Source organism: Notamacropus eugenii, chromosome 4 (genome assembly GCF_028372415.1).
Source record: "Notamacropus eugenii isolate mMacEug1 chromosome 4, mMacEug1.pri_v2, whole genome shotgun sequence".
Taxonomy (NCBI): Eukaryota; Metazoa; Chordata; class Mammalia; order Diprotodontia; family Macropodidae; genus Notamacropus; species Notamacropus eugenii.
This window is the reverse complement of record NC_092875.1, coordinates 54,115,063-54,138,452: the sequence shown is the minus strand read 5'-3', so window position 1 is coordinate 54,138,452 and position 23,390 is coordinate 54,115,063. Positions and strand designations below refer to the sequence as shown.

At 39.1% G+C, this 23,390-nt stretch overlaps 1 protein-coding gene across 1 annotated transcript; it reads left to right on the top strand.

The window, feature by feature from the left end:
- The first annotated feature begins 8,325 nt into the window (after positions 1-8,325).
- On the top strand, positions 8,326-22,109 carry LOC140499514 (uncharacterized). Its single transcript, XM_072601014.1, has 4 exons — positions 8,326-8,709; positions 15,410-15,636; positions 16,554-16,634; positions 21,027-22,109. The coding sequence occupies exons 1-4, from the start codon at positions 8,676-8,678 to the stop codon at positions 21,423-21,425; spliced, it is 741 nt and encodes a 246-aa protein (XP_072457115.1). The 5' UTR covers positions 8,326-8,675; the 3' UTR covers positions 21,426-22,109.
- Positions 22,110-23,390: the final 1,281 nt, after the last annotated feature.

Genomic DNA, 23,390 nt, shown 5'->3' with positions numbered 1-23,390 from the left:
ACCTTCAGGATCAAATATAAAATCCTGTGCTTGGCTTTGAAAGCGCTTCATAACCTAATCCAATGACATCAAATTTAATAAACATTTATTAAGTTCCTACATTTTGTGCCGGCATTGGGAATACAATCGACAAAAAGAAAGATGGTCCCTACTCTCAGAGCTTACAATCAAATGGGAGTGAAGACAACACACAAAAGAATTCAGGAAAGCTTTTTGATGGTGAGGACAGAATTGGGTAGCTAGTATGGAGGTATCTTCTTAGCTGCTCTGCCTAGTTTCTGATTACTTTATCTCCCCACCCACAGCAGGTTTTCTTCTCCAAGAATCCCTAGTTTCTCCTAGCTAGCCACCACCTTCCTTAAGGAGGAGTCTGCTTGGTTTGTTATCCTGAACAAATGCCTTTACTTAATTTGGAGACAGCCTGAGTGAATTCTTTCAAGATGACACCATCACACACTCACACTTCACACCTGTTTGGTGATCCCACACCACAATCATGTCTTTTCAAACATTAAAATGATTGATCACTGCTCATGAATTCTTCTCAGATCTAAGGACATTATTTCTCCAGGTGGAGAGATCAGAGAGAGAGACAGGTTTGTATCATCTAATAGAAATCATATTAGGGGAAAAAGTCTTAAATGATTTGGTCACATTTTTTTTCAGTATTTTTTCTGACTCATTTAAGGGAATCCCTTACTATTCTTAGTTGCCATAGTTTATAAAAAATTCATAAGCTGACCCAAGAATTTCACCTATCAACCACTACTACATATGCCTAGGTTCACAGAGACAAGCCACTTAGGATAGATTCTGTGGGAGGTAAGGTTAGGAAACCTTATCTCTTAGCAGTTTAGAGCTGAAGACCGGCTGGTGCAGGTACCACCACCATTACCCCACCACCACCACCACCACCACCACCACCACCACTTCCCCCAAATAAAAGTGACTTGGTTTTTAGTTCACAGAAGTGCCCCAAAGAAAAATTCCTTTTCTGATTCTACTTTCAAATCTTCAACTTTTTATAAATTTTGTGGAATGTCCCCTTCTCAGAGGTCTCTTAATTTTGGCCACAATCAAAAGAAAGATTTTTCTTTTAATCTTGCCCTTTAATCTTTAATAAATAACACAACAAAAGGAATTCCTTCAGGGAAAGTCTAGACTGGTCTGGCATGTTAAGATGTCACCCTACTTCTCAGCTCTCTGCCTAGTACATTTCAATCAAATACAGGCTAACCTTGAAAATCACACAGAGATTAAAAAAAGATGCAAGACACAAACAGGAACACACAGTCTTAGTGAAAGTTTAGATAAAATTATTTTTCCTTGATTCTTAGATCTTCTTGATTCTTAGATCTGTTCAAGGTAATTTTTTGTTGCACTCAGAATAAAGATACCTAATTATTTCCTCTGTTCAAGGAAATTCTTTACACACACAGGTTAAATCTGACAGAGATCTACTCTCTGATATTTCTCCTCAGAGACCTGAAAATTAAGGTTCCATAATTTTAGAATTTATTCTCTCATAACAATGACTCAGATTTCCTTTTTGAAACCCTAGACCAAGAAACTTGGGGGTATACTGTTTATTATAATACAAGTTGGGGTTTGTGGCAGATGTCCCAAGTTTCCCAGGCAGCCCCAAAAATAATTTTGTGTGCACAAATTATCAGTTTATCTTCATGGTCTACTAATGGAGAGCTCTTTCAATAGAACACATTCTATTGATGTACTCCCTTTCCTGCAAGTGGTTAGAGTGAAAATTAGAAGCTGCAACACTAAGAAAAACTTAAAACAGACATAGAATATATAAACTTACCCAGAGAAGATCTAACAGCTGGTAATAGGGAGAGAGTCAAATCACAGCAGGAAACCTAATAGAAAGTTCTCCCTTGTGGACAAATTTTCCACTTGGGTCCAAAAAAACACAGGGGAGTTTTCTAATAAGAATCTGGAGTGTGGAGCTCTATTCCCTTCATGGTCACCAAACTTTGACAAATTGAAAAAACAACTTATTAATTGGGCTAGCTAATAATCGGTAAATTGATGTCAGCAGTTTCTCTTGGAAAACCAAAGACCCCCCAAAAGAGACACTAAATGAGAAAGTGAATTAGAAATCTTCAGCTCCTCCTACTGAGAACATGGTTTGATCAGAAGACTCAGTCATTTCCACCAATCTGAATGGGGGAATCCATCTCCACCCAGATCACTCTGGTTGGTTTTCTCCTTCATGAGCTGGATCACCCTAAATTCTAATGGAGGGGTACAAGAACAGGGATGTTCTACTTAGGGCAAGAACTCACCAAGGCTGGATTCTGTTTACACTTTGATGAATCCTGGTTGGATGGGGCTTGGCCCAAGATTAAAGAGCATGTTCCCTGAGGGTTGAGGATAATCTCATCAATCAGTCTTGTCCTGCAGAGACTGACTGACCTTCTAAGGGGCATGGTCTTTAAATGAGGAAATAGGGAAAGAAAAGACCTGCATTCCAATTTAATAATTGCTTATTAATATAATAGAAAAAAATTTTCTCATGTTCACATACTTTCAGGCTCTAGGCAATCTATTTGTTAAAGAAAAGCCTATGGAAATATGACATGCATCTTCACAGGTTATAGGTCACCTTTCCCAAATTGAACTGAATTTGACTATTCTGCTTTCTGACCCTAAAATGTTATTTTAACATTTATCCTTCAGTTGCTGTAACAATATAGGCTACATTTCTGCATGATTTAACTATAAGAATGTTATGACCATTTTGTTCCCTTTCATGATGCACAAATTCATGCCTTTTGAGTGAATCAGAGGGAAAGCAATGCTGGAGAATGATGAAGTGATAGGCCACACTTCCCAGACCTTTACAAGCTAGGTTAGTTAGTCCAGAAGAGGAATCCATTTTCTGATAAGACATTTGGAAGATATGGAGTGGGAAAAGGAGACTGTTTCACCAACTTAGAATTTGTAGTCAAAGTATTGTCAGCAACGCAACCTCTGTCCAAGACATTCTTCCTGCCTCATTTGCTAAAGCTGTTCATTCCCTGTCTTTCATCTTGCCTTTCTCCAGCTCCATCTATATGGCTATTCCTGAACTCATTGGTCTTTCTGAACTGGGCTTATAGGTCTATGGAGGTTTCTGAAGGTCAGGAGATATCATGACCAACACTTTACTTTCTTTCTGATTCAGATGAGATAATATTTGTAAATCACTTAGTGCAGTGCCTGAAACATAATAAGGCTTAATAAATGCTCGTTCCTTCCCCATGATTCAATCGAGAAAATAATTAGAGCCTTACAAAGAGATTTTCTGGTGGAAGGAATTTATTATAGTTAGTTTAATACTTCATCAACTCCTTTTTCCTCATGATTGGGTCTGTGAAATGCCAGTTACCATATAGAATGCTTTTTTTTTTTTTTAGGCAATCAGGGTTTAGTGACTTGCTCAGTGTCACACAGCTAACTGTCTATGGCTGGATTTGAACTCAGGGCCAGTGCTTTATCCACTATGTCACTTAAATGTCCCTTAGAATGCTTTAAAGCTGTCCTAAGAATTTTGGGACACCTTCTGTGTCCCATTGAATATTACAAAAACCCCATGATATGGGTACTATAGGCATTTCTGTCTCCGTATCATAGATGAGAAAACTGCCACCCAGTGTCATACTTATAGGCTTATAGGGTGACACATCAAGTCAGTAAGAGAGGCAAGCTATGAACCCAAGATCTCTCAATTCCAAGTGTGGTATGTTAACCATAATACTTTGAACTTTTTGAGGAAAGATATGAATTAAGGATAGTAAGAATTAAAGTTCACCATTTCCTTTTTATTCCTAGTGCTAAAGCTTTATTTGATTTTTCTTGATTATATCTTTCCCCTTGCTGCAAGAAACTTGTGGGACCTATGGGGTAGTCATTCCACTTTCTCTCAACTCTGGACAACTATAATGTGCTGCTTTATGAAGTGATGATGGCAATGATTCCCCACCAGGAGAAAATCTTCTTCAAAGCATTTTTTCCCTGGTAATTACAAGTGACATTCATGCACATTCCTAACTAGCCTGTCAAAGGTCCAATGGGAGGCATTTGTAAGAAAATTTAGGTTAAGTTTGAGGCCATGAGATATCTCTTTCCTTTGTGAAAGATGATCAGCCCATTCAAATCTGTCAGTTCAGTCTCAAAATCATTACTATGCTCTCTCCTTAATGAGATCATCTACTCCCGACTTGAAATATCACCTTTATGCAAAAGCCTCCCAAGATCTCCATCTCCATCCCCAATCTCTTCTGGTCCTACATTTTTTTTCTGTAATAAAAACATTTTATCTACTTATTTATATTAAAAATTAGGATAGCATTAGTCATTCATCCCCTATACCACTGCTACTAGTTAAATATGTAGCTTGACTAACTTTATTAAAGAGTAATAAATGTTTTGTTAAAAATAAAAACCATAACTTGGACCTTCAATGCCACCAACTGAACTTGCTTAGTAACCATTCTCATTTAAAATAATTGATTTCAACCTATAAAATAGTGGATACACAGGGCACTAGGCCTGGAGTAAGGAAGACTTGATCTGACCTCAGTCACTTACTAACAAAGCATTTCACCTCTTTCCTACTTCAGTTTCCTCAATTAAAAAACCTTGATAACAACAGCACCTACGTTCCAAGGTTGCAGTGAGGACAAAATGGTATAATTCTTAGCACAGTGCCTGGCATATAGTAGGTGCTTAAACAATGCTTGTTGACTTCCTCTCTTTTTTCCCCTCATCCCCCCTTCCACACTCTTTCCTTCTTAAGACCACCTTAGGATGCTTTGTCCATTCATTTTCACTCAATTTTCTGTGAATCTTTCATTATTATGTACAGCTTGATTCTTTCAAAAACGAAACACACAAAAAGCCATGGTTTTCTCAGTACATGTTTAGAATGCAAGTAAGAATGATGTAACAGGTTTTGCTTGTCATTGCCTGGATGAAAGGCACATTTGCCTAATGATATATGCTTTGGAGTTACTACATTAAAAATATAGCATTAGGGATTCCATTTTGCTTTTAGCCACCATTTGGTGAAGCTAAATTTTAACTGCTTGTAAGTTACATGATTTTGGAGAAGTCACAAGATTACTTCCCCTCTTAAAAGTCACCTGTTTTAAGGGATGTCACAAAACTACCCTTGTCCCTCTCACCTCAGTGTGTCCCCATTTTCTCTTCCAATAAGAAACCAGGTGTCTCAAGCTCAATAATCCTGTTTTTTCAGTAATCAATCTTCTTGGCTACTGAAAGCCTTCAACCCAGTTTGCTTCCATATCTGCATACATTGCAAAATAAATTATCTGGATATCTGCTCAGTTCCTGTATTCCATAGTAACAGAATTTTAGGAAATGGAGAAGACACAGAGACTCACAAATAGTATATATGTTAGGTTGTATGTGTTTGTCCTTCATTGCTGAAGAAGACCATGCCATCAGAGAAATATGACATGACTTGCACTCAATTTTGTTTTGAGGGAGGACTGTGCAGGTCACCAGCCTCCCTTCTCCTCCAGAGCCATCTCAATCCAGTGACCAGATATTCATCAGGATGACTGGAGATGACCCAGGATGAAGCAAGTGGGGTTAAATGACTTGCCCAAAGTCACACAGCTAGTGAGTGTCAAGTGTCTGAGGTGAGATTTGAATTCAGGTCCTCCTGACTCTTTCACTGGTGCTCTATCCACTGCACCACCTAGTAGTCCTCTATATGTTAGGTTAGAAACCACTTGAAAGAGGTCTAATGTCTTCAGTTTAGAAGTCAGAGAAATAAACATATGATGCCTGACTTGACTGTCAGGAGTTACTGTCAGTGGATAGAATCTTGCTATGATACTGAATGAATGAATAAAAAAAATTTAGTAAGTGTTTACTATATACCAGGCATTGTGCTAAGCAATGGAAATACAAATATAAAAGTGAGACAATCTCTGCCCTCAACAAACTTACATTCTAATGTTTGGAAGTCAACATACATACCTGTATATGCATATATATGTATATATATATATTCACACACAAACGTATATGTACATATATATATATATATATATGAGGGATTATTGCTCATCCTTTGTTCTAGAAGAATACCATCTTGTGATGTCTTTACTTGCATGTGAATTGGATTTAAGTGAGGCACAGTTCTCTAAAATTCATCAGCCTTACTCTTTTCTGTAGAGTCATCAGAGTCCAGTGGCAAGACAAAAGTCAAGACTGGTGATGAAAAATGACTCAACAGGAAGCCACTAGAGTTTGTTAAGTATGGATACGATATATGTGGAAGTAGGAAAATGTCAATTTGGCCTGAGTAGATACCTGGTTGGAATGTGAATCATCATTTGATCTGGGGTATGTATACCCTTAGTCACAAACCAATAAAGCCAGTTCATCTCCAGGGCAGGAGTTTCAGTGGCTAGAGAAAACACAAGCTAATAGACTGGTATTGAGTTATCCCTTATTAAGTAGCTGAAATTTTGGCGAATTTGCTGTTCTACACAACAGCCCCAGAGAACAGACAGGGCTCAGCAAAGATAATACATCACAATTACTGGAACTCAATCCCTAAGGAGTGGCCAGAACTTAGAATGACTATATATCTCACTCCACTCCCCCAAAAGCCCATTACAATATTTAGGGGATGTTTCCTTGACTGTCTTCAACATAGCTAGAATATCCCAATGGGTCAGAAACTGAAAACAGACCCAACTCTGGGGAAAGGTCATTTTGAGTCAGGTGATGAAAGAAAAGATCAGGAGCTATAACTGGAGGATTTGAAAACTGGGCATCCTATAAAGATCCAAGATTTTGTATTTCCAAAAGCCTTTCTCAACCATGGGCAACCCTGAACACCATGATGATCGGGGATTGTCGTGGAAGCTATGTAGGGAACCTTAGGCTTTCTCCGTAACAAGAGAAATTATACTTTTAGGTAGATCCATGGTAGAAAATTTTGTTGTTGAATATCCAGAAAAATCTATGGTCCTACTGTTCTAGGCTAGGCTCCTGTTACACAGCACTGATACAATTAAGGCTTAATTAACTTCACCCATTTCTAGTTAGAACCAACTGCTGAAATTCTCCTTTGAGTTGCAGTACTGTTATAACTTCACCTTTCTCATCACGAATAGGCCTTTCTACTAATTAATCTTTAAAGAACTTACTTTTGCTACTGGTTCATGTTCTCTGTTGGTCCCGTTGTTCCATCAGCAACATGGTAGCTACTGTGGTAGGCCCTTTGTCTGAAAATCTTGAGTAAACAAGATTCCCAGAAACTCTGAACCTTCAAACAGGATGTATATCCCACTGCTTGTCTGGGCCACTGTCTTTATGCTACCCTTGAGACAGTAGGGACAAGGAACCCTCTTCCACCTCCTTATTTTTTATTATTGTAGACAGCATCCTCTTAGATCCTCAGGCTACTAACCTTAGTGTCATCTTTTATTCAGCACAAGAAGTGATTTTCCTGAAGCACAGATCTGACCATTTCAGTCCCTTACTCAATAAACTCCATTGGCTCCTTATCACTCACAGGATCAAACACAAAATGTTCTGTTTTGGATTCAAAACCCATAACCTAGACCTCTACACATTTTGCCATTTTTCTTATGTCTTATTCTTCCACATACACTTTTCAATGCAGTGACAATGAAGGTTAACAGCAGCTATGAGACAAGTTTGATTCATAGCAGGGCTTCATGACCTGAATGTGGTTTCTGAAGGTACTTGTCAGAGCTCAGGGACCACTTGGGACTGGTGTGAAACAATTCTGGGATGTTGCAGTGGCTGAGTTTATCCAGAGGGTGAGGACAAAGGATTGTTGTTATGCCAAGTTCAGAGCACAGCTTGCTTGCTTGGCATTAACTCTGGAAAACAGGGTGTCTCCTAATAGTGAAAAAGAGAGGGGTGGTCTTGGCATGGGGATCCTGACATATTCTTAGGGCTTAACACAGTGCCTGACACAGGCATGTAGGTATGTATGAATGAAGTCTCTGTTTTGTATGTAATCTCAGCCTACATGCTGCCCTTCAATTTCATTTCACCCTTTTGTTAAAAGATAGGGTTAGGAAATTGTACATCGAACTCCTGGACCAGGCTGACATCTTTTCTCCAAGTCATAGTCTTAGGGAGGGTGCCCCTTAGACATTAAGTAGCTTGCCCAGGTTCACATATCTGGTGATTATTAGGGTCAGGATTTTCTACAAGCTTCTCCACCTGGATTTTTGACGGATTCTCCATCATAAGGTGGCCTTATAAGAAAAACTTTAAAAAAACAAAAATAAAAATGTCTAGTATGGCCTGAAGACATTAAGAAGGAAAGAAAATAGAGGTTCACACTTAATCTGTAGTATTCAGGAGCTTGTTTTGCTCTTTGCCCCGCCCATTTCCACTTAATTACTTCCTTTTTTCTCCCTTGATTGAAAAAATTGAGCATGGGTACTTATAGAAGGATCCCAGATACCACCCCTCACTTGCCCTTCCTCTTTGGTTTGGCTTAGTTCGGCTCAGCATACTCCAGCTCAGCTCAGCTCAGCTCAGCTCAGCTCAGCTCAGCTCAGCTCAGCTCAGCTCAGCTCAGCTCATTTCATTTCACCTCCTGGCTCAACCTCAGCGAAGATTAAAGAAGATTATAATTCCCTGTGGAAACTATGGACTGCCCCAAGGTCTCTCTTTCAGATTCAGGTAAGCACCTCTTGATTTTTTAGCTAGTAAGGACCTAAGTGTGGGATGTCAGAACCCTCATGCCAAGACCACCTCTCTCTTTTTACTATTAGGAGACACTGTTTTCCAGAGCCAAGGCCCTGAGCTTGGCATAACAATCCTTTGTACTTATCCTTTAGACCTTACAGCTAAAGTACAGCCAGCCTCGGGTGGTCCCTGAACTCAAGATAAGCACCTTCAGGAACCACTTTCAGGTCATTTCCACCAGACAAACTTGTCTCATTGTTATGACTGCTCCATACTGCCTGGTTTTTTGTCTACCTATGATTATATGCATCAAGGCTTGTCCTTGGTACTAGAGGAAAACTTAGCTGTCATATCTAGTTTTCCATCTCTGATGGAATAAAGAAGATTTTTTGATATGACTTCTATGGGCATTTATTTGCAGAGTTTGACAGGGATAATATAATTTGAAAGGAAGATCCTGGAACTCTAGAAGGCCAGTGCAAACTGAAGTTGGAGTAGAGCAGACTGGAGCCCATGTGAAGGGGAGGGGTCTCCCCTGCTGTGATCACACAAGCCAGTCTAGGGCTGATATCAGAACCTGATGGTGAGTTGGTTGCTCAAGGAAATAAAAACCCTTCTGGGGAAGGAATTATATTTTCTCTCTCTCTCTTCCACCCAAGCTGTTAGCAGTAGAGGCCCTGGCTGCTTGTCTAACTGCCTGAGCCCAACTGGCCCAGAGAATTCTTAGGAACTTTGCAGTTTATAAAAAGACTCCTGCGTTAGAGAATGAAATTATTAATATTAATTATGTGGTTCCCACTATTTGCCAGGCACTATTCTAAGCACTTTACAAATATCTCATTTGTTTCTTACAACCTTGGAAGGTAGGTGCTTTTATTATCCTTATTAAGGTAGTTTCTCCATTGAGAAAACTGAGGCAGATAGAGGTTACATGGTTCACCTAAGGTCATGAAGTTAGTATCTGAGGCTGGATTTGAACTTGAGGCTTCCAGATTCCAGGTGCTTTATTCCCTCAGCCTGTAGCTGCTGCTCCTCCCCACCTCCCACCTCATGTGAGCTCCATTCAGAAAGATTATTGTGTTTGTATTTATATACCTTGAGATTTGCACATAGAAGGTGTTAAATAAATTCATTAAATTGGGAGAGGTAGGGACTTCAGAAGATGCTAGATCTGGAGCCAGGGGACCTGAATTCCAGTCTCAGCTTTGCCCACTCCCTAGCTTTTGGATTTTGGGCAAGTCCCTTCTGTTCCCTAGACTTAATTTTTTTCTCATTTATAAACTAAGTAAGTCGGACTAGACCTCTCTAAGACAGAAGAGGGTGGTAAATGCTTAACAAGAGTCTTTATTAAAAAAAGAAAAAAAAAGTAAATATATAGAGTATATTTTTAAGATTCCTCCACATTATTAACTTGTTCTCCATCACTTTCTTAAGTGTAGACAATAAACAAAATGACAAATCAAGACCCGATTTGTAGCATTTCCCAATTTTCTTGGTGTTGTTGACCTTTAAATTTGGTTAAAGGAGGCAAACAGGCTAGGCAATATGTTAATCCATATAGTTTATTCCCTTAAAGCTAGTCTAAGCTGGCAAAGTTGTACAAGGAGTCAAAATCTAAGTTCTGACTGATTGATACAAGAATGAGCAGGCTTAAATCTATTTTAGTACAATCCCAGGATGTCTGTGTCCCTCAGATTTATGGTCTCTATATGTGTTTAACTATACCATGAGAAAGGAATTTTCTTAATTGAAAAGGTGGTAAATACAATAAGAGTTGACAAAGTGTCAATTGAAACCGTGACCCACAATATCTGTGTTTTCTTTACCATTAACATGCCATAACATAGTATATGACCACGAAATATTAATAGACGGAAAAAGTCCCATTACTCAAGAAAGTGTCTTGGGTTAAGGGTCACATCCGTAAACAGAAGAAAAAAAAATGGACTTAAGTCAGCCCCATCTGGCTTTGTTGACATAAGAAGAAGTATTCTCTGAGTTTACTCAGAGAACAAAGAAGCTGTTTGATTAATTCAGGTTCTGGCCCTTATTAAAGTCCAAAAAAATGATATTAAGTGATTTTCAGTGTAAATGAACAATTTAATATTTGATTCCCTGAGGTTCCAGCACATCACCGCCTGAACTTCCTTCCAGGTCATTCAACGTAATACAATTAAAATTGCAATTAAATAATTACATATTACTTGAGACATTTCCTAAATTGTTTAAGGCAAACACCTTTGGGCCTCCACCTAAAGACTTAGAGATGAACAGGGGCAGCTAGGTGGTGCAGTGGATAGAGCACCACTGCAGGAGTCAGGAGGATCTGAGTTCAAATCTCACCTCAGACACTTGATACTCACTGTGTGACCTTGGGCAAGTCACTTAACCCCAATTGCATCATTCTGGGTCAACTCCAGTCATCCTGATGAATATCTGTCTGGTCACTGGATTTAGGCTCTGGAGGAGAAGTGAGGCTGGTGACCTGCACAGCCCTCCCTCACTCAAAATAAAGTCAAGTGCAAGTCATGTCATTATTTCTCTGATGGCACGGTTGTCTTCTGCAATGAAGGATGAACACTTACATAGAGATGAACAAAGGGAGATAGGTGGAACCCTCTGCTAACTTAATTTGTTCAGTCATTTCTTTTTTTTTACTCTGTCCAACTCTTTGTAACTCCACTTGGGGTTTTCTTGGCAAAGATCCTAGAATGATTTGCCATTTTCTTCTCCAGTTCATTTTACAGATGAGAAAACTGAGGCAAACAAATTTAAGTGATTTGCCCAAGGTCACACAGCTAAAAAACTGGTCTGAGACCAGATTTGAACTCAGGTAGAGAGTCTTCCTGACTCCAGGCCCAGGCACTCTATTCACTTTTCCCTGAAGACATACTATTTCCCCACTATCTACCAGTGGAGGAATAGTAAGAAGGGCGAGGATAACAGAGGTAAGAAGGTGGTTTATTAGACTGTAATGTATCCATAAGTGTATGATCTTGGGAAATGCCTCACTTGAGACAAGAGGGAGTAGCTAGATCTAAGCTATATTTTGTAATGTGTTCACTCAACACCTGTCTACTGAATGCCTCCTAAAGATAAATCCTTCTGCTAGAACTTAAAGGATGCTTCAATCAATAAATAATTATTAGGTACCTACTCTCTGCCAGACACTATGCATGATACAAAGAAAGGTCAAACAACTAATTTGGCAATAATAATCAAAAGAAAAGCAGTAGAATAAAAGAGGATCAGGAAAGGTTCCTATAGGATTTTACCTGGAGCCAGGGAAACTGATGAATAGAGAGGAGGAGAGTTTTTCATATAGTAGGGAAAAGAAGTCTTTGTGAGAAGAACTACCCCAATTAAGCTTGGTGCTCTCTGCCTACCCCTCCCTACCTTTCCTGCCACCTTCTTGTGGATTGTTTTCCTTGATTAGGTTATAAGCTCCCTGAGGGCACAGATTGTCTTTGTTTCGAATAATTGTATGTCTAGCACTTAGCACTTAGTAAGTACTTAATAAATGTTGGATTGGATTCAATTGGAAGAGCTTCCCAGACCAATGTGGAGGAGGAAAGTCAATGCTGGGAATATGTGAGAAGATAGAAAGGTAATGGGGAGAAGATGAAGAGTTTTCAATGAGAGGACTTTCTATTTGATCTTGGAGGTGATAGAGAACCGGAGGAGGAGAGGAGGTTGATGTGGACATGATGAGGTTTAGGGTTAGGACAGCTGGTTCAGGTGTGAAAGAATTCACTTAGACCGTCTCTTTTGGTCAATGGAAGCTTTTTATTTTATGTGAAAAGGCATCACAGGCCTCCTTAGCAAGAAAGCTAAGTAAGCTTGAGATATTTGGGGGAGTTATAGTTATAGAAGTTTCAGAATGATGATGTAGTTTTAGAGGTTTTTATGGGGTTGAATATGAGGGACAGAATAGGAAACACAAGATAAGGGAGACCGGGGAAATTTTATAACCCAGAATGGGGGGAAACAAGGAATTTTATGGTTCAACATAAAGGGGAAATTTTATGGCATTTTAAGATAAGGGGAAGAGATTTTAAGGTGCCTCGGGTTACAGAATAAACTAGGGGCTTCACAAAGTACTGGAAAAGCAACCCTTAATATTATTTTTAACCCTTAGGGCACTATTTGTATCTGCATCAGTCAGACCTGAGCTGTAGGAAAATCACTTTGGCAGCTGAGTGGAGGCTAGATTGGAAGGGAAAGACACTAGTAAAAGGGTGACTAAGAAGCAGGCTATTGTAATAACAATGAGAGAGAGAGAGAGAGAGAGAGAGAGAGAGAGAGAGAGAGAGAGAGAGAGAGAGAGAGAGAATGAGAATGAGAATATGAGGAGTTAACAATTTATATCTGGGGGGCAATGGATAGAACGCTGACCCTGGAATCAGGAAAACCCGAATTCCAATTTGACCCCAGACACTTCCTAGCTGTGTGACTCTGGGCAAGTCACTTCTTTAAAAGAATTCATACTTAGAGGCTGTAGACGTGTTGAATTGAAGTTCAGGTACAGGACATTTAGTTTGAGATATTTTGATGGTAGTTGGAGATGCAAGACTGGAAGTAAAAAGAGGTTAAGGGTTGGATAGGTAGATTTGAAAATGATCAGCATAGAAGTGATCATTGAATCCATGGAAATTGATGAGATCACCAAGTTCAATAGCAAAGAAGGGGAAGAGAAGGAGGCCTAGGGACCCTTACCATTAGCAGGTTTGACTTGGATCCCAAAGATGACAGAAGGAGCCATCAGAAATGTAAGCAAATTGAGTTCTGAAGAGATCCGCTAGTAGAATTTGGAGGCTTACATCACCAAATTTGAGCCCAACAAAGAGGAAGGGCCTAGAACATAGTTTGCCACAATTAGCTTCAGGACATAATTCTTACTCTCTTTTCCCCTTCTTGATGAATGGCCATAGGCAGTTTAGTCTCTTTTTCCCCCAGAGTTGGGACCATGCTTCAGAGGAAGGAATCATCATTTTCTAGAGGTATCACCAACAGCACCATTGGAAGCATGAAGGCATTATTGGCTCACTTTCCTCTGCACCACCCATCCCCCACTTCAACATGCTGGTCCTCTGCTAATTTAGATTCCATACTGGAACAAATCAAAGCATTCGTGAGTCTTTCTACAGTTAACAAAAGGAGATTTACTTAGCCACGGCAGGAAAAGGATATTCAAGATAGGCAGTGAGGTCACCTCATGTTGATTCAGGTGAATGTAATTCTCTTGTTTATGTTACCCATCATGACTCACTGCCTAAAGTTCTAAAACCTTCTCTTTCTTCCCTCCCTCCCTCCCTCCCTCTATCTCTTCCCTTCCTCCCCCACCCCCAGTCCTTATGTGGCTTACAGATAATGAGGAAATGTCAACAATCTGAATCCTTGGTCCCCAGAGCCAACTAAATCTCAAGGAATGTCTCAATAGTTTTAAAGAAAAAACCATTCTAACCTTTATGAAGGGGGAGAAAGAGAGAAGGGTTGAATTATTGCTCCCATCACACAAGGAACAATATTCAAATCTATAAATATATGCAAAATATTTTACATAGTGTTTTCTGTCATTAAAAAAGGGCAATATGGTATAACACATAGCAGAGGGCAGCCTTGGATTAGGAAGAACTAGGTTCAGGTCTTACTGCTGACATGTGTTATCCATATGACCAAAGTTGAACCTCTCAATGCCCCAGACACTTTTCTAAAATTCTGAAGTTATAGATAAGGTGGCTATCTTCATCTGTGAAGGGTATTTATACAACAGGAGTCCTCCCTCCAATATGGATGAAGTCACAGGTCTAGACCTCCCCCTCCATCTCCATGTCAATATCAATTCTTTAAAAAAAAGTTATCAGATGCAGAGTCCTGAAGCTAAAGTTCCTATCCTCTATAATGGGTTAAATTCCCTAATCCAGGAACAGAAACATTTAAATAATGCTTTCAGGTTTGCAAAGTCTCACTTACTATTCAAAATATCCTGTGATACAGTTTTTACCATCTCCTTTTCTTATAGCCAAGAAAGTTCCGTGACTTGACCAGGGTCACACAGCTAGTAACCTTCTGAGTCATAATTGGAAGCCAGGACTTCCTGATTTCAAGTTCACTTTGCCTCCTCTCAAGCTAAGCTAGGCAAGTATGATCCCCATGAAAGATTTGAACCTGGACTCAATAAGAACGGGTTAATATTTCTGGCTAGAAGAAAAGTCACAAGACTCCTGCAGTGTTCTTTTTGGGTTATCTTCTTTACCGTGCACTCATAGGTCGGATCTGCCAGAGGGTGACTAATACAGGTGCAGGGCATTCAGTGTGATTGTTGTTATACATGATACACCTGTTAGATATGAAAAACTAATTTATCTTTACTTAACAAACTAGTGCGACAGAAACACTAATGACATGACACTTACTAATACTAGAAATCAAACTTTATTAATCAAATGCATGCAAATATTAGTTCATTTTATCTATTTGAACACTACAAACGTTTCCCCCACCTGATTTCCTAAGGCTTCCTAGTAAGTATGTCTTTATTGGCATTCAGTGATAAGGTTTCCTTTTTGCCCTTCCAGAGGCACTTTCAATGGTGATTAAATCTCCCCAGTACAGATATTCAACTAGTTTTGGGGAAAGTAGCTGGAAGGCTGACTTCAGACAATTTTATTTTGTTGATCTTTTCCTGTTTCAGGCCCTTCGGAATTTAGTGATACCAACAGACTCACGGGAAGCTCAACAGTGGAACCCAAGTCCAAGTCCTTGAATAATGGTTCCAATAAGGAAAATAAAGTCAGGAAGAGGACAACCTACAGCGAAGAACAACTTCAGGAATTGCACAAGCATTTCAATCAGACTGTATATCTTGATTCCCCACAGATAGGATACATATCTAGAAGACTGGGGATCACCCGCCGTCAGGTGAGCAGGGGACATTAAAGGCTCAAGGTGCAAAGTTTTGCAATGAGTAAGAAGGTATGCCAGGTTTGCTTTGGCTTGGTTTTAAACTGAGAGATGTTAAAGGGTTTCTTCTTGGAGAGCATCACAGGACAAGACCTACCGGTGTCCCTTGGTAACATAGTATGGGGGCAGTAGAGAGAACGTTGGTCTGGTTGCCCAGAGATATAGGTTCTAGTCCTATCTCCATGACTGGATTTTGTACTGGACTTTTCCTTTGCTCAGCTGAAAATGAGGGGACTAGACATTGTTCCCAAAGGTTCTTTTCAGGACGTAAGATTCCTATACCAGGATGGGAGCTAAGACTTGGATACAATCATGTCTTCTCTTACTTCTTTGCCTTCTGCCTTTCTTAGATTGTCTTATTTGCATTTTACCCCTAAACACCTGCCTACTCCCTTGCCTCTTAGGCTCTTAACCTGAGTTACCATCATAGTTCCTAAGGTCCCATTATAGAAGCGATTCATGCACCTCTGTTCTTCATTTCATTTGTTATTATAGCAAAGGTTATCTACCTTTTCCTTCAACATAGTTCACTTTGACATTAAAGAATTTTTTTCTTCTTACACTTTATCTCCCACTTCTCTCTTCCTTCCTTGTCACATTTCAATGCTTTACAGAAAAAAATTTGTCCCACAAATGTATAGGTTTAGTTGATCTCTGGAAATTTTTTGAGGCTTGTGATTTAATATTTTTCTTCTTTGGGATATGTCTCAGCAAAATGTATGTTTTTTAAAATATATATTAGAAGAATATGTATTTTGCCTGATTATAACTACCTTATTTTGGCCATCCTCTTTGATCCTGTGACCTTGCTTATCCTTTTCTGTCACCTTTTATTTAAAAAAAAAAAATCTCTGCCCTTGCACTTTTTTTGACAGGTGAGAAAATGGTTCCAGAACATGAGAATGAAGAAGAAAAAAGAAAAGAATGGTTTAGTCCACCAATTTCAGTCATCGAAGGTAAGGATATTCCTCAGGCATTACTCAAGAAAGACATAGCCTGATGGTTTCTTGGGATCATCTTTGACTCCTCTTTCATCCTTATCTCCCATATCTAATTAGGTGCCAAATACTTATACTTCTGCATCTAATTAATAGCATCTCGTATCCATCTCCTTCTTTCCACTTACATTACCTTTTTCCTGTTTCAGACTCTCCTCCCCTCTTATCTGGACCATTGCAATGTCTCTCTACTACAATGTCCTACTCCTTCCTACCTGGATGCCCTGCTTCAGACCCACCTACACCATTTTCAGCCATACACTAGATTCTGGAGAATAAGCATGTAATGAAACTCAGAAGTCGGAAGTTTTGGGGTGAGGAAGCCAGGGTTGGGAAAGAAGCATGGTCCATGGGAGAAAAGCACATATGAGATGCTGATGGTATACCAATGTCCCCTTCAACTCATGACACATGAGTCATAACCATATTGTCAAGTCAACAAGCATTTATTAAGCACCTACTATGTGCCAGGCACACTGTGCTCAGTATTTAGGATATAAGGCAAGGCGAAAACAGCCCATGCCCTCAAGGAGCTTATGATTGTATGTACATGCAAACAACATAAACAAAAATAGATAAATAAATTGTAGATCATCTTGGAGAAAAGGCACTAGCATTAATCTTGTATCGGTAGCACTGGATCTTGGTAAATTCTGGATCTTGCAGAAGGTAGGATTTTAGCTGAGACTTGAAGGAATCCAGTGAAACTAAGAGGTAAGGATGAAGAGGGAGAGAATTCAGCCAGTGAAAATGGAGTCTCTTTTGCAAGGAATGGAAAGGGGACCAGTGTGCCTGGATTGCAGAATGTATGGGGGGGGGGTGCTGGAGGTCGTAGGGTGGGGGTGGAAAAGTATTAGAAGACAAAGTTGGAAGGGGCTAAGTTATTAAGGACTTAAAAAGCTAGACATTGGATTTTGTATTGATCCTAGACTACCAGAATTTACTGAATAGAGGGGTAAAGTGGTCAAATCTGTATTCTAGGAAAATTACTTGGACCCCTTAGTGAAGAATGGACGGGAGAGGGGAGATGTTTGAAGCAGGGAGACCAATAGCCAACAGCCTATCACATTATTCTAGGTGTGAGTTGATGATGACTTACAGCAGGGTGGTAGCATTGTCAAAAGAGTATAGGGGTGTTTGTGAGAAATATTATGAAGGTAGAAGGAGGGAAGGAAATAAACATTTTATGAAACAATTACTATGTGCCCAGCTTTGTGCTAAATAATGGGGATACGAAAATAGGAAACAAAAAAAGAACCTGTCCCCAAAGAACTTACCTTCTACTGGGGGGAAGAAAACACATAAAAGAGAAAAATTGAGGTTATGGGAAATAGATGAAGGTACCCACTCAGGGCATGATTTTGAAGTCCAACAGTTAGGAACAAGAGCCTGTAGAGGAATAATGGATAAAAAGACAATACTTAGCTTCGAATTGGGTATCCCTCAAGGCAAATTACTATGTCATTTATTTCAGTCTTTGCCCTAAGACCTTGCTCCTGAAATCATGCTATATCCTATAGCAGGCTTAGATTGAGCTTAACAGCTTACTAAGAGTCCAGACCTTGTCCCAGTCAACTGTCCTTTAGCTGGACAACTCCATGTTCTACTTTTTTTATCTTTTGATTCAAAATATGAGATGTTATATTTATCCCTATTAAAGTCTGTCTTACTAGATTCAGTCCAATAGCAGGGATGGGGAACCTGTGGCCTTGATGGGTGTGGCCTTTTGACGAATACAAGTTTTATGGAACAAATCTTAAGGGGATTTATTCTGGATTCAATCAAAGGGCCACACTTGAAGACCTAGAAGGCCACCTGTGGCCTTGAGGCCTCAGGTTCCCCAACCCTGTAGCTAATGTAATAAGAGGTAAATTTTGGGAGGGATGCATGTTAGTGATCTGTTCTAGTTTTGTGTCATTGGCAAATTTGATTTTTTTTGTTTCAAAGTCAAAGCATGCTTAGTAATGACTTTGAGAAATGAAAGAACAGTACAATGTCCAGCATAGATCATTGGGCCCCTCCAGTAGAGATCTCTTTGTGTCTGGACATTCTGCCTGTTTGGAATCTACCCAAGTATCCTTAGTCGTCTTAGCAATGTGTCTATCATTTCCAGAAGAATGATACAAGATACTTTATCATATTCTTTGCTAAAATCTTGGTAAGTAGTGTTTCCAAACTTTTCCACTGGTGTAGGAAAGCCCCCCCCTTTTTTTTTAAACAAATGCAATTCATTTGGCATGTCATTCTTGATGAAGCTGCACTGATTCTTTCTGATCTCCACTTTTATTTTTAGAATGTTCACCCATCATCACTTTTCAGTTCTCTGTGGGCTTTGGATATATAGATAATGGTAATTAATGAGGAGCAGGTTAATTTAGAATTTAGGAGAATTCTTAGCTCAGTCCTAAGCTGGTATATATTGAATTACCATGTATGTAGAACTTCAAAGGAATCATTTCCTTTCCATAATATTTTCCATATAGTCCAAATTCAATCCTTAAAAAAGAAGGTACACAATTCTTTCTAGAAAGAAAATTGTGCTAGACTACCTCTGATAGTCCCAATTGGACATTTTTTAAATGGAGATGAAGACCTGAGGCGCACTGCCTGAGTTTTCTATGGAGGATTTATAGGAAGATGTAGAAAATCACATAGGATGATAGCTGTGCAGTAGGAGGGAATACCCACATAGATGAGATTATGGGTATATTAAAGGTGAGAGAAGAAGAGATTGATATGAATTTATGATAGATTAAATAAGCTTGATTTTTTTGCTTTTATCAGTAAGTCTTATCAGGGCTCAAGCTTGAACACAGGAAGGGTATGAATAAAGTTACTCAGGACTGAGAATTAACAGTTTGCAAATAGAATTTTTAGAGGAGGGGAAAAGAAAAAGGAATTTTGGGGATGACTAGGTATTTCCATTGAAAAGCAGTGGAGGAAATAAATGAAGTCAAAATGATAGAGCCATATGGAGAGAACGGTGAGTGCTCAGTGATATGACTACCAAAAAGATGATGAACATGGTACACATCCTTTTGAGCTTTAGTGTGCTGGCTAAGGGACAGAGATCATAATACCACTGTGTTCTCTGCTAGTTATTCACATAGGACCTTGACCCTCATCCTCCCTGACCCATATTCGACTTTTGCAGCTCCATCTTCTGACTCCATGAATTTTCACTGACTGTCAGCCACACCTGGAATTTTCTCCATCCTCATCTCTGACTCCTGGCTTCCTTCGAATCTCACTTATAACCTATTCTATAAGAAGCCTTTCCTAATACCACTTAATCCTTGCACCTTCCTTTTGTTATCCCCAAGTTATCTTGGGGAATATCTTATGTATGGCACAATGGATAGAGCACTGGACTTGGTCTTCCTGAGTTCAAATTTGACCTCAGACATTTACTAGCTATGTCACTTTGAGCAAGTCACTTAACCCTGTTTGCCTCAGTTCCTCCTTTATAAAATGAGCTGGGGAAGGAAATGGTAAATCACTCTAGTATCTTTGCCAAGAAATCCCCAAATGGGGTCACAAAGATTTGGACATCACTGAAATGACCTCAGAACAACAACAATATTTTATTTGTGCATACTTAGTTGCATACCATTCTCCCCTATTAGAATCTTAAGTCCTTGAGATAAGGGACAGCTTTTTTTTTTTTTTTTTTTAATACTCACCCTTTTTTTGTGTCCCAAGTGCTTGGCACATTGCCAGACACAGAAGCTGCTTGACAAATGCTAGTTGGTTGCTTTGATTTGACAGTGCTCTTTCTCAGATATCCTCTTCTCCTTAAGCTTCTGTGACAGTGCCTACTGCTGCTTCTCCTGCCTGACTCTTCCCTTTTAATGTCCTTTTCTGGCTTATTGCTCCCCCTCCTACCACCTATATGGGTTATCCTTAAAGTGTCCCAGGCCTTCTCTACTCTCTATATCATGTGCCTCCCCTCATACATTCATTCAATCATTTGCCAATCTGGTCAATTTTATCTCCCTAACCTCATGGATCAGTTCAATTATCACCTCTTACAAGAGACCTTTCCTGATTTCCCTCAATTATTAGTGTTCTCTAAGATCTGTTGTTTCTCGCTGTCTACTTGATGGAGAAACTATTCCCTGGTTTAGTCTTTGGATCCTGAGCACATGGTGTTTAACAAGTGCTCGCTGAATTGAAACAAACAATTTTTCTAGGACCTCTGACCTAAGCTTCTTTATCTGGAAAATGGAAATGATTGTTTAGGTTTACTATTCACAGGCCCTGTTACCATATCAGTTTTCCATATTGACATAGGAGGATTAGGAGTTCTGTCAAAGTACCAAATAATGATGCCTCCTCTTTATTTTTCAGACTTGTGACCCATCAGTAGTGAATCCCAGTAGGACTCAAGGTGTTGGCCAGCCCGATGTTGCATTGCAGCAAGTCTCTTCGATAAATACTACTACTCACCCAACTGAAAGGGACAACCAATCCTGGGATTACTTCTCTCATTTACATAAACAACAGAAGACAGTTGGGTTCCCAAATGGCTATTATCAACAAGCACCTGCTGTTCCCACTTATTTCAGTCCTTATTTAGAGCCTCATACTTTTCAGCCAAACAATGATATGAACCAGTCCTGGAATATGTCCTCACTAGATATCTTGCCACAGCAACAAAATAGAGGAAATTACCAAGCTAGCCCAGTTTATGGTTACCCTGAAGCCAGCTCATTGACTAGTGAACATAAATTCTTCACGCAACTTTAATACCATCATAAATCCCAGTCATACTTTGTCTACCTCACTATCCAGTCTGCTCTACCACCATATCAATTGCTTTTGCTCTCAAGTATTCCCCTATTTGGATCCTGTTTTGAATGAGTTCAACTCTTTTCTTTTGGCACTTGAAATATTTATTTTTGTGGATTTTTTTTGTTTTTGCAAATTGTGTAAAAAAACCAAACCAAAACAAAACTTGACACTTATTTTTTTTTTAATTTTGAATTCCAAATGTTCTCGTTCTCTCTCTCTCTCTCTCTCTCTCTCTCTCTCTCTCTCTCTCTCTCTCTCTCTCAGCAATTTGATACAGGTTATACATGCCAAAAGATGTTGTAAAAGAAAACACAGACCAAAAAACCCCCATACAAATAAGAAAAAGAAAGTTTTAAAAAATCTGTGTTCAGACTCCATCAGCTCTTTATCCCTAGAGGTGGATAACCCAGGGAATAAATGGGGGAAACAAAACCTATGCTTCTCCCCTATTTTTTTTTCCAGTTATATTTGTAGAGCTGGGCTCAGGGGATTCCAAAACCCAATCCCACTATTTTTTTTTCCTCCCATCTACCAGTTGGACTGTTTTAGGAAATAAATGAGAAAAGTAGTTTTTTTTTTTAATGTAACAATGTCTTTACAATCTTAATACTGTATTTTAAACTGTATTTTAATAAACCGTGTGGTTGTTTAAAACCACAAAAAAAAATCTGTGTCTGTGAATAGATTTAAGAGGGGGAAGTCTATCAATTTGGGGGTGATAGTAGAACCACTAAGAGACAAATTAAAATTTGCATAATTCTCACATTTCAGGGTCCTATTCTATTTCTTTCCTAGATAAAATTTGAATCTAGCCAGCATAGAATCACAGAACCTGTGGTGCTCATGGGAAAGGAGGAAAGATTAGTTCAAGAACTAGTAGGTAAAACATTCCCTGGTGAGCAATTGGGCTACTTCAGCCTTTGGGAACCTGTACAATCTCTGATGCTACTGAAAGGTGAAGACTAGGTTTTTCTTCTACAGCTGACTCTCTTCTCCAGTTCCTGGGATAATTCTTGTCTCAGAGCTTGCCCATGATTTTTAAGACCACTAAAGACATGGTTGGTCTTGGTCTATTTATGTTTAACTCTATAACTCCAGCAAGGTGACAATGATTTCACTCCCAGTTTAATTTTTTTTTTTTTTTAGTCATTCGATCATTTCAGTTATGACCCCGTTCGGGGAACTTTTGGCAAAGATGCTAGACTGGTTTGACATTTCCTTCTCCAGTCCATTTTACAGATGAGGAAACTGAGGCAAGCAGAGATAAGTGACTTGTACAGGGTCACACAGTTACTAAACATCTGAAGCCATCTTCATTTATTACTTTGTCTAATTCTCCCTGAGGAAGATATCTTCCCTGTGTTATAATTTGAGCCCAAATGTTGTAGATTTAATTTAATAGATTGAGCACTGCAGCAACTATATGTTGCAATACTAAATTTATAAATCAAAGAAGTTTCTATAGTTCACCTGCCTGATTACAGAAATACACTATGAAAGGAAAAGGAGGTCCATAGTTATGAAAATATCAAGACTTGTCCCTTCAAGTGCACAAACTGACCTGACATAAGCCGTAATAGGAGGAAACTCCTGTTTCTTTCCTTTTAATTTTCTTTTTCAAGTCCTTCCTTCCACAGTTGAATGTGTTTTGCTATATGACTATTAGTCTTCATTTTATGCAGCTTTATTATACAACTGTGATTTCCCTCGCCTTTGCCTTTTTTCCTCTCCATTACAGTTCCCAGTCCCTTCCTTCTTTTCTTCTCCTATGAACATTAAAAACCAATATAACCACACACAGACCTTCTGTTATTTCAAATGTTCTCTTTGATCCTTAAAGATATTAGGGTTCTAAGAAGACATTTTTTTATCTTACTGTTAACATGTAAACAATTTATTCCCACATATTTATTTTAAATC

What these genes read in the sequence shown, in the direction of transcription:
- LOC140499514 (XM_072601014.1), top strand. Translation starts at nt 8,676, where the DNA reads ATGGACTGCCCCAAGGTCTCTCTTTCAGATTCAG. An exon ending in TGGGGATCACCCGCCGTCAG is followed by an intron (nt 15,637 to 16,553) that starts GTGAGCAGGGGA and finishes TTTTTTTGACAG; the next exon opens with GTGAGAAAATGGTTCCAGAA. An exon ending in ACCAATTTCAGTCATCGAAG is followed by an intron (nt 16,635 to 21,026) that starts GTAAGGATATTC and finishes TTTATTTTTCAG; the next exon opens with ACTTGTGACCCATCAGTAGT.